General features: G+C 38.7%; 1 protein-coding gene across 1 annotated transcript; it reads right to left on the minus strand.

Annotated features, from left to right (window-relative positions):
* Window positions 1-3,076: 3,076 nt before the first annotated feature.
* Window positions 3,077-3,997, minus strand: LOC127695536 (olfactory receptor 2AK2-like). The gene has a single exon (XM_052197757.1). The coding sequence runs from the start codon at window positions 3,995-3,997 to the stop codon at window positions 3,077-3,079; it is 921 nt and encodes a 306-aa protein (XP_052053717.1).
* Window positions 3,998-11,994: the final 7,997 nt, after the last annotated feature.

The raw sequence follows: 11,994 nt of genomic DNA on the forward strand, positions 1-11,994 counted from the left end.
CTCTGTACACCAGGCTAGCCTCGAACTCAGAAGGCTTTTGTATTCTAAAAGAACTAAATTCTCCATTCCAGGCAGTAGACACTACTAGAGTTCCCAAAACTGCATAGTCAGGCTTTCTCCATCAATGGTTCTTCCATTTGGTACCAATTTCTGTATTAGTTTCTTTTCCTGGTACTGTGACAAAATACCCTAATGAAAGCACCTTGAGGGAGAAAGGTTCTTGGTTTACAGTCCCAGAGGAATAGGGCCATGAGGATTGGGAAGACATGAAAACCAGGAGGGACTGCACGGTGGTTCAGACAAGAGGCTGGCTTGTCACATTGCAGGTGCACTCAGCAAGCACAGGACAGGAAGCAGGGCTAAGCTCCACCACCTCAAGGCCCACCCTACTGACTTCACTGAGGCTCCATATCATAAAGGTTCCAAATCTCCCCAAACACCATTGTCACTGAGGACCAAGGATTCAAATGTAGGAGCTGTAGGGACAGATCACCCTTGAATCACAGCAATGGGGGACACATGAGGTCAGAGTATTGAGGATACTTAGCAACCTCCATCTCAGTTTAAAGTGAGTTTATGGATTATATTAACGACAAAAAATAAAACAGCAAAAGCAAGCCATTCATGGAGGATGCAATTCCTTTTATTTTACTTTAATTTTATCTGCATTAATGTGAGGGTGTCACATACCCTGGAAATAAAGTTTCAGGGAGTTGTGAGCTGCGATTTGGTGCTAGAAATTGAACATAGAACCTTTACAAGGACACATAGTACCCTTAACCCCTGAGCCATCTCTCAAGTGACAGTCCTGGTACTTTGTCACAGAAATAGAAAACTAAGACAATTTGAGAGAGGTATCCTGTACCTGACACTTTTTTTAAACAACCCATGTCTTTTGAGAGCTCCTCCTTTTTCTCCTCTGTAGGGTATCTCTGGATAAATTCCCTTTCATTTTAAGATTTTTCTATATTTTTAAGTGAAATTCTGTAATATTACTTTTGCTCTTCACTTTCTTCCCTCAAACTCAATCCAAATTCATCAGTTTCAGTTTGATAGCTTCCTTTCATTGATAATTATAACCACACACATGTATGTATCCATATGTAGTATGTAACGTATACATATATATTTATATGTGTGTATATGTATATAAAATGTACACATATATATGAACATACAACTTGTGGAGTACTTGGTATATTTACATCAATTATTTATTCAATTTACATCTGATTTCTGCCCCCTCCCATTTCCTGCTCACACGATTCCTCTACTATCCCACTTACCCGTCTCCTCTGGGCAGGTGGGGGACCCTGGGTACCCCCTCACGCTGGCACATCAAGTATCTGCAAGGCAGGGTGAATACTCTTCCACTGAGGCCAGATAAGTTAGTCCAATTAGGGGGAAAGGATCCCACACAGAAACAACAGATGCTATTCATTTTTATTAGTGCCAAGAAGAGGTGTTTCTATGTCTCATTAAAATTATCACTCTAATTATTGGCACCAATTACAAAGAAGCAACAAGGAATTTCTAAAACATTTCACATCATTTATTATTATTATTATTATTATTATTATCATTATTATTATGGTTCTTATGTATAAGTGTGAGTGTGACTGTAGAAATGTGCACATAAGTGCTCTTGGAAGCTAGAGACCTCAACTACCCTGGAGTTGAAGCTACAGACAATTGTGAGCTACATTATAGGTGTGCTGAGTTTTGAATTGCTGCCCCCAAGTCCTCTAGAAGAGGAGCCAGTGCTATCAACAGCTACACCACTACTCTAGCCCCACAACATATATATTTTAACACTGAGAAGTACTCGTCATGTTACATACAGGAGTACATAAATGCATAGAATTTTCCATTCATTGGACCTTGGACTGCATGACAATGACTTGACTATTTTAAGAATGCAGGGGACCTAGAGAGATGGTTCAACAGTAAAATGCACGACTGCTCCTCCAGAGGATCCAGGTTTGGTTCTCAACATCCACATGATGGCTCATGAGCATTTGTAACATCTAATTAAAACAAAAACAAAAGCCAGTGATTGTTTGTTGTTGTTGTTAAAACTGTGATGCTAGTATACAACGTTATTCCCCAAACTAGTTTGGTCCACATAGGGACCTATGGGATTGTCAGGACTACATACAATATGTGTATGTATGTGTGTATATATATACATATATATATATATATATATATATATATATATATATCCAGAAATTGTCTATATTGTATATATAATCCAGAAATGAATTGCATATATAATCCAGAAATTGTCTAGGGATTTTTAAATCGAGACCATTCTGTATCTTTTTGTCTAATGTACTTATCATGAGCTAGCATGGCTGCTGAGAGATCCACATAAAGGTGGTCATGGAAAGAGACAGAGGGCATACTGACAGACACATCCATTGATGAAGTTTATTACAAAGCCATTTTTGGATTTTGGGGAAAGTACTGATACAGGGAGTAAGCAAGACATCATTAAACTGCTTAGGAGAGATTAGAAATCTTATTTAAGTGGTTATAGTCACAAAGGCTTCAAAGGCAGCATTTCCTTATCTCCTTCCATATTTATTACAGAATTGCCGATAAAACATACCACAGTATAAAAACACACACTTTCATATAATAGTTGTACCTGCAAGAAAATCAGTAGAACATTTCATATTTATGTAAAATATTTGCAAATGCACACCTGTACTCATAAACTACAGGAAGAACATCCAGAGAAAGAGATAGCAAGCAATTGTACTGACTCCCACAATTTAAGAAGCCATGGTTCCTTGCATCATGGGATAAGTTTCTCTGGAAAGCCAACCCAGGCTAAAGGGCACCCAGTGATGCCAGGGCCAGGATCAAAGCCCTTCCATCTTCTTCAGAGCCAACATTGAGATTGAAAACGTCAACTCAGTGTGACACTGTGGGCCAAAGGTTCATGCTCTTGTTCAGTGAGTGAGAAATTCCTCACTCACCAGAACCACCAGAATACTGACTCAGGCAGTGTTCAAACCATCCTTCAAATCAGTCCACAGAGCGACCCAAAGTCCTGTGTCACTATCCATCACCCCATTTGTCTCTTCAGGGCCCCCATGACCTCCTTGTTCCTCAGGCTGTAGATGAATGGGTTCAGAACAGGGGTAACAATTGAGTAGAAAACAGCCACCACTTTGTCCCTTCCAGGAGAATGCAAGGAGTGTGGCTGTGTGTAGGTGGAGAGGCCAGTGACATAGAACAGGCTGGCCACAGTCAGGTGTGAGGAGCAGGTGGACACAGCTCTACTCTGTCCCTGCCCTGAACCCATCTGGAATACAACAACCAACACCCGAGCATAGGAAGCTACAATGGCCAGGAAGGGTAATAGCAGAACAACAAGGCCACTCACGAGGATTGTAAGCTCATATTGGGATGTGTCTTCACACACCAGTGGCAGGAGAGATGGCACCTCACAGAAAAAGTGGTTAACAATTCTAGATCTACAGAAGGGAAGTTGAAACACATACATTGTGTGCACTAAAGCATTGACAGAAGTGCTGCTCCAGGCACTTGCGACCATGGAGCAGCAGAACTTCCAGTTCATGAGCACAGGGTAGTGCAGGGGCCGGCAGATGGCTATGTACCTGTCATAGGACATGAAGCCCAGCAGGAGAGCTTCACATCCAGCAAGGTTGAAAAACATAAAGACTTGGATCTCACATCCAAGAAAAGAAATGGTCTTGGTGTCTGACAGGAAGTTGGCTGCCATCTTGGGCACAGTGGTGGAGATGTACATCATGTCAATGATGGAGAGCTGGCTGAGGAGGAAGTACATGGGAGTGTGGAGTCTTTTGTCCAGCCTGATGAGGTGGACCAGTGTGATGTTGCCTATGAGAGCCACTGCAAAGAGGATGGCAATGACTGTGAAGAGGAAGGTGTCCATTTGTCCATACTGGAAAAGGCCAACCAAGATGAAGTCTGCCCCACAGCTGTGGTTTCCTGTCTCCATGACTTAGAGTGAACCATCAGAGCCGATCCAATCTGGAAAGGGCATGGCCTGCTGAGGACTGTTCTTTAAGAGGAAATGTCAATTATTACATAGGATAGTTTTCCTGAATAAATTTTGAGCACTGTCTCTTTAGGACATATATGTGTGTTTGTGTGTGTGTGTGTGTGTGTGTGTGTGTTAAAGATAGTCATTTTCAGTTATTTTTGATATTTTTAATTTTGTTTAAGATGCTGTGTCATATGTATTAATGCAAAACTTTGCTGTTTCTGTGCATGCCTGACACACTCAGCTTTGAAACAGGATTTTGAATTCTGTGTCCTTCCCATTTCTACATAGATGGAGTCTTCAATCTTACTTTTAAACCAAATTTATTCATAAGTTATAACTGAGGAAAAAAGAAGAAAAATTTTTTGAGATCACAGAACAAAATTTAAATAATCACAAAATTAGCAGTTATATAATTCTCAGCAAAACTTCTATACATGCTACAGATCCTTTCTCGTGAGAGACTGGAGTCAGGTCTCCTTCTGTGACAGACAGCATTCACCCAGTTCTGTTATCCATGTGATAAAAGTATTGAAAGGAGAGTCTTAGGAAATCAAAACACACAATGTGTACAGGAAATGAACAAAGTCCTGATATCATTGTGCAATTTAAAAATTACAAAGATGTAGTATGTCTACAAGAGGTTTACATAATGCAAGAAAACATGTGAAATTATACTAAGCATTTTACTACATTATACATATTTTATTCATCTTTTGCATAAAACGAGTAGACTATTTTCAAGTAGCAGAGGAATAGGCAACATTTTTCAAACTCTCAAAATATGATTTATAAAAAAGAATTCAAGAGAAATTAATAGTGCAACATAGAACATGGATATTTCTTTTTGTATAAAGACATCAGTTATCCTGCATCTCCCCACTGTTCACTAAGACAATAAAATGTTAGACTGTCCACAGTTTTGGTTTGCTCCTCAATTATCGTGAGTGTCAGGTATTATCAGGAGCCTGGTAGCTGTCACTGCTGAAAGTGTGGTGTTACATGCTATATATTCTATAGTCCATGTGTGTGTGCATCTGTGTGCATGCATGGGTATGTGCCTGTGTGTCTGTGTGAATGTGTGTTACTGGGACGAAATGCCTGGCCTTGGCAAGCACTGTGACCCTGAGGTATACCTTAGTAATTGTTTTGTGAGGCTTGCTTAGTAGCTCAGATTCTTCCTCATCTTCCATCCTTTCCTGACTTTCCTTAGTGCCGGGATAAAGGCTGGACCACCAAGACCAGCCCTGCCCTGGCTTCCATCATTAGAAGCTTAGTCAGTGACTGCTGAATCCTTACATATGTTAAAGTGTTTTTTTAATGCTGTGAAATTGGAAAGGGTAAATTTTCCTTTCTCTTCATTACAGTAAGAGCAGAATTTTTGCTTTTGTTCAATATGTTGAAAATCACCTAGTTTGGTTTCTCATCCTCTAAAGACAAAACTTAGTCTGTGGAAGCAGCAACAGCAGCCCTGGGTCTGGAAGCCCCTCCCCAGGCAATCACAAGCACAATGTGTTTTAGGTATGACCACTTCATTTCAGAGGAAAGAGTCTGCTGGGGCAGCCCAGAGCAGTGGGCACACATGAGCTCCTTACTACTGAAAATCCTGTCACAACCACATCTTTTACCCAATGAGAGTGTATAAGGGTCATTTGGAATAAGTAGAAAACACGACCACTAGCCTGATGTTTATCCGTGCACACTGTATATACAGTACATATGTGTCAAACTATCACATTGCACCTCTGGAATTAATAAATTAAACCATAATTTTGAAATGATAAAATATTCTAAATATGCTGAGAAATGGCATATTTTAGAGCAATCTTGTTATCTGGAACTGGGAGAGCCCCAGTCCCTTTCTCCTTGTGAGAAGGGTTAAATGTTCAAGAATACCAATGGACAGTGTTCATACACATAGACCTTGCAGATGGGTTTTAAAGCAATTGTTGGAATGTGCATCTAGCCAGGAGTTGATTCAACTCAAGAATCTGAATTGCAAGTAGAACAATCCACTTTATCCAATAATCCCGATACATACCTTCACCAGCCAGAGCACCACTCCTATAGGGTCTCCTCAACATGATCAATAGCAAATTCACCAGAGAATTCAGCTTTACTTCAGTAATTCCTTGACTCCAAGGCTCCTTTGTCAGCTAAGGGGTGTGCCATGACCAAGCCAGAATTCCTTCCTCCATCAAGCTGAGCCTTTTAGTAAGAGGATCATGGTTATCTTTTCCTTCTGATGACTAGATGTGTGAACTACCCAATTTTTATAAAATTAACTCTAACATAATTTTAACTACCTCATAAGCAACTGTATATTAGAGATACACGTCTCACTTTCCTAGGATTTCTCCTCAAGAATGGAATACTAAGTAAGAATGGAAAATGAACCTGCCAAGAAATATAGAGAAAGTTAAGACACCTAGAAATAACAGGTAGAAAGTCACAACTATGCTTCCAACATTACCTTTAAAATAGAGTGTGAATATCCAGTGAATCAAGCTATTTAATCTGTGTAGAAAGAAAAGGAAACCCTGGCTTCTAAAACCTGAGATTCCCAGCATAGTTGGAAAGAGTCAGCTCACTGTGAATCTGTAAGACAGTTGTTTTTGCCTCAACAAATAAATCTCACTTAATATTGAAGGCTTATATGGAAAGGAAATATCATTTTGGCATCAATGGAAGACTTTTAAAGTCTTAAATGATCTGGCTTCCTATGGAAGATTGGACCTCACAGGCATTCTTTCAGAATCCTTCTGGGAAAATTTGGTCTCCTGTCCACAATTAATGAACACATTACATGCAAGAGAGACACCATTTTATTAGAACTCATGTTTGCACTGCACAGTAGACGTTAAAAGAGGTCAGAATAAATGCTCAAAAACATATTTTCGTCATAACTGAAGCTGATAAGTTTTTTAAAAACTCATTCTATTACACGCTCTTAACATGCACATCTGCACAGAAACATAAGGAATGAGCTGCAAAATGTGGATATTAGGAATAACTACATAAATATGGTATTTCAATGAATTATGTAATCTAGGATTGGGCTTGTGTTTTCACATATTTCCAAAGACAATCTTCAAATGTTCAGCATGATCACTGATATTTGTGAAAGTCACAGCTCCATTTGATTTTGGAATAAAAAAAAAGTTCACCATGTCTCACCTTGGACAAGAAGTTGGATCAATGGCAAAGTGCAAACTTTTCCTGCTTCAAAAATGTTTCTGTTAATCTGAAGAAGCTCTAGTTTTTAGTTAGAAGAGACAAATCAGTGTAACTGTTTAATATTGACTGCATACTGAAATCTGTCCCATTTCTCAGTGAGTAGCAACATCATATCAACAATGTAAAAACTGGATCTTTGAAATTATCCCAAACATATTCCTAGTTTTCTCAGTAACATGTTTAATTTTTAATCTATTAGAACAAATACCTGTTTTTTCATTTGTCCTTTTAGCTGGAGACAAGATTAAGCTTCTAATAAAAAGCTTCACTACAAATTTAACCTTTGATAATATTTATTGTGTTAATTGTAAAGATTCGACCCAATCAATTCTAGATAACTTTCTATATGTTACACTGTACACTGAGCCATTTTTAGTACTGATACCTTTTTCTATGAGACATTTTTCTTGATAATACAGCAGATTCAGGAAAAATGATTACATATTATTCTTACTGTAGATTCCTTATTGTTATTCACCTGTAGAGTAATAGGTGAAAAATGGGCTTCATTAACCTTGAAATGAATATTTTCTACAATTAAACAACAAAGCATTTTCTTGTATCTTTCTCTTTTTTACACATTCTTTGTTCTTGTTTTCATTGCACTTCTTTGTTGCAGTCTTAAAATTATTACTTTTCTTTTTATTAGACATGCTATTCGTGCTGTCTCTTCCATTAGTCATTGATTTTATGGTTTCTTCCACATTCAACGGGTTTTAACCTTATTAACTAATGACCCACTGATTTACACTACATCTACACATTTGATGTTTGGATTTTTGCAAATTTCACTTTTTAAGCATAACTAAGAAAACTTTTCACTCCCCTTTTCTTACTTTATATTTTCTCTTAATTTTACTACTAGTTCTTATCCTTCTGTGTTTCAATTAAAATTTCAAGTTCAGACAGTAACTAATGTGTAATATTTATGTGTGTAAATATTCCTCTGTGACATTTCTATGCTAAGCAGTAAACAGTTTTATCCAAGAAAAATGTTAGTTACACACAAAGTTCCCAAGTGTAGCTGGCTTACATGAGCAATAAAATTAATTGCAACACCCAGTTTGTCACCAGTGCCAATCCATTTTTGTAGTAGTATGATATGTTCTAATAGGTCACATCACTTTTCATGATTATGTTTTGTTTAACAAAACACATGTATGGGTGTTGTGTTTCCATGTGTTTCCATGTTCTATGTATGCACTTGGTGCCTGAAAAGACCAGAAGAGGGTGTCAGAAGCCCTGGATTCAACAGATGGTTGTGAGCTGCCCTGTGGATATTGGGAATTGAACCTGGGTCCTTTGTCAAGAGTCATCAGTGCCCTTGACTATTGAATCTCTCTATTTATTCTTAAAATACTCTATAGCTTTAAATTTTCATGATAATCACTATATGGAAAATAAATGTTATTCACAAGAATAAAATTTTCCAGAGGAGGTAAACAAACATTACAGAATCACTTCCTGAATTATAATAGCTTAAGAGCTGAGGCTCCTCTTTTCTTTCTAAAAGTTTACAAGTGTTATTTGCAATACTCAGAGTCTATATTTTCAGACGGGCATGTTGACATACATCTGGAATCTCAGTACTTGGAAGGTAAAAGTAGAAAGATCAGAAGTTCTGGGCCATTCTCCACTTCTCAGCGGGGTTGCTTACAACCTAGGCTACATTAGACCCTGCTCCAAAACAAATGAACTTAAACACGAAATCAAACAAAATGACATATTTGATGCTTTTATTTTTAAAGCTAAATATAACTATAACTTGCTGTCTTGCAGCACAGACTGGCATCAGCTGGTGTTCTTCTGCCCAATTTCTCCATGATGGTGTCAGAACCTGCACACATGTGAACCTTTTAATTATTTTTTAAATGTATATGTATGGCTGTTTGCCTGCATGTGTGTCTGTGTATCACTTTTGTGTCTTATGCTCCCAGAGGCCAGAAGAGGGCACCAAATCCCTTGCTACTAAAGTTACACACCATTGTGAACCACCATATGGGAGCTGGGAAAAGAATGAGCCCAGGTCTTCTGCAAGAACAGGAATTGCTCTCAGCTCTTCCGATATCTCTTAATTCTCCTTCCCTCTTTTTTGTCTGAGGGAGGGTCTCCTTGTGCTGTGCTGGTTTTAAACTCATTATGGAGTCAATTTTGGCTCCCTGCCCCTACCTCTCCAGTGACAGGATAACAGGCATTTATTACCACATTAGGTCTTCACATGCTCACTAAGCTACATATCTGGTCTATGCATGCGCCTTCACACACATCAGCCTGCCCTAGGATTTTTGAGTTCCCTGCTATGGCTAAGTCATTTGTAAACTGCACTTGCACAATCTCCCTTTTCTAAGTCCTATATATAAACCTATTTGATTCTGCCACATGCATTTGTAAATCTCAGGCCCCCAAAGACTTCACGGTTCATACATCTGGAAAGAAATTGGCAGAGCACATGGAAAGGATTCACCTTTCTCTGTCTGATACGACAGAGAAAAGTGGGGAAAAAAAGAAAAAAATCAGAACAAAACAAAGCCCAAAAAAAGGTTTTGCTCTCAGTGAAGAAAATGTTGGGCTTTCTTCCCACTCTTCAAATCCCTGATCTACCCAATGTCATGATCAGCATCTCCCACACTTCAGCTAGTAAACACGTCCTACAATGCAGGAAGGAAAAGGGAGCAATCATGAAAACAAGGCACAGTCTCCATGAGGGCAAACCCTCTCTCACACCTCTTACATCATTTGCTTTATGATGTAAGTATTTGTACATGTAAATAACACAGACTGAGCACGTTCCCCACAGGCCTCTGCTCTCCCTTTTCTCTCCCCTTTCTGAGTAACCTCTGTGTTTGCACCTTTGACCTGTAGCATCCACCGTACCTACTCACAAGTGGCAGAGAGAGCTCTGGAAAACCGTGGCACACATTATGAAACTCATTTTTCTCTTTAATGTCCTGTGATTGTACTCAGAGGTCCCACTCTCCAGACTTGCACAGAAGACCCTCCTGTTTGGTAGCTCCTACCCTCTCTTAGTATGTTCCTATTTTCTCTGTCTTTGAAAGTGTCAAAATAACTCTGACATGAAGAAACATGAACTTCCCTGGTATAAGAGAGAGGTCTGAGGTCTTTCGTTTTATCACACAGATGAAACACCAACTCAAAGTTGTTCTCTGGATATCTCTGTCAAGCCTTCCCTATCCCATGACCACCACCTTACAGGTCTTTTTATTTTCCATGTATTGTTGAGTGGCAGCTTTATCCATGACACTCACTCATAATCCCTAGCACACACAGCAGCAGATACATTATTATTATTATTATTATTGTTGTTGTTGTTGTTGTTATTATTATTATATAAGTATGTGTGTGTATACATGAGTGCTCCTGGAGTCCAGAGGTCTCAGGTACCCTGAAGTCGGAGGTACAGACAGTTGTGAGCTACCTTACAAGGGTGCTGGGATTTGAACTCAATTCCTCTGGAAGAGGAGGCAGTGCAATTAAGACTATACAACCACTCTAGCCCCACAACATATAAATTTTACCACTGAGAATTACTCATCCTGCTACTTACACCAGTAAGTAACTGCATAGACATTTTCATGTATTAGATCTTTTACTGCATGACAATGACGTGACTATTTTAAGAATGCAGGGGACCTAGAGATATGGCTCAACAAATAAAGGCACTGACTGCTCCTCCAAAGGACACAGGATTAATTTCCAGCATCTACATGGTGGCTCACAGGCATCTGTTACTTCAAATTAAAACAAAAACAAAAGTCAGTTATTGTTTTATTTGTTTAAATCTGTGGAGGCTGGTATACAATGTTATTCCCCTAATTAGTTTGGTCTACAAAGGGACCTCCTGGATAGTCAGGACTACATACTATATATGTATATGTGTATGTGTGTGTGTGTGTGTGTGTGTGTGTGTGTGTATATATATATATATATATATATATGTATATATACTAGAAATTTTCTTGAAATAATATTGCTGTCGGCACTTATTGTATATTAGCCATGGAAAAAATAAAGAAATTGTGTATGGATTTTTAAAGCAGGACCACTCTGTGTCTTTTTGTCTAATGTCCTTATCATGAGCTAGCATGGCTGCTCAGAGACTCACATAAAGGTGGTCATGGAAAGAGACAGAGAACATACTGACAGACACATCCATTGATGATGTTTATTACAAAGTTGTTTGTGGATTTTCGGAAACAGTATTGATAAAGGGAATCAACAAGACATCATTAAACTGCTTATGAGAGATTAGAAATCTTATTCAGGTGGTTATAGTCACAAAAGCATCAAATCCAGCATTACCTTTTCTCTGTCCACATTTCTTTCAGAATTGTCCTTAAAACATGTCATGGTATAAAAACACACACTCTTATATAATAGTGGTACCTGCAAAGTAAAACCAATGAAATATTCCTCATTTAATCTGCAAATGTACATCTGTACTCATAAATCGCAGAAAGAGCATCCAGAGAAAGAGATAGTGGGTAACTGGACTGACTCCCAAAGCCCTTTCATCTCCTTCAGAGCCAACATTCAGATTCAAATCATCAACTCAGTGTTACACGGTGTGTACGAAGTTCTGCACTCTTGTTCAGTGAGTCAGAAAACCTGATGAGGTTCCACCACAATATTGACCCAGGCAGTGTTAAATATCAGATTTCAGATCAGTCCACAGAGCGATCCATAGTCACTATCCA

The sequence above is a fragment of the Apodemus sylvaticus genome, chromosome 10, assembly GCF_947179515.1.
Source record: "Apodemus sylvaticus chromosome 10, mApoSyl1.1, whole genome shotgun sequence".
Taxonomy (NCBI): Eukaryota; Metazoa; Chordata; class Mammalia; order Rodentia; family Muridae; genus Apodemus; species Apodemus sylvaticus.

What these genes read in the sequence shown, in the direction of transcription:
- LOC127695536 (XM_052197757.1), bottom strand. Translation starts at nt 3,997, where the DNA reads ATGGAGACAGGAAACCACAGCTGTGGGGCAGACTTCATCTTGGTTGGC.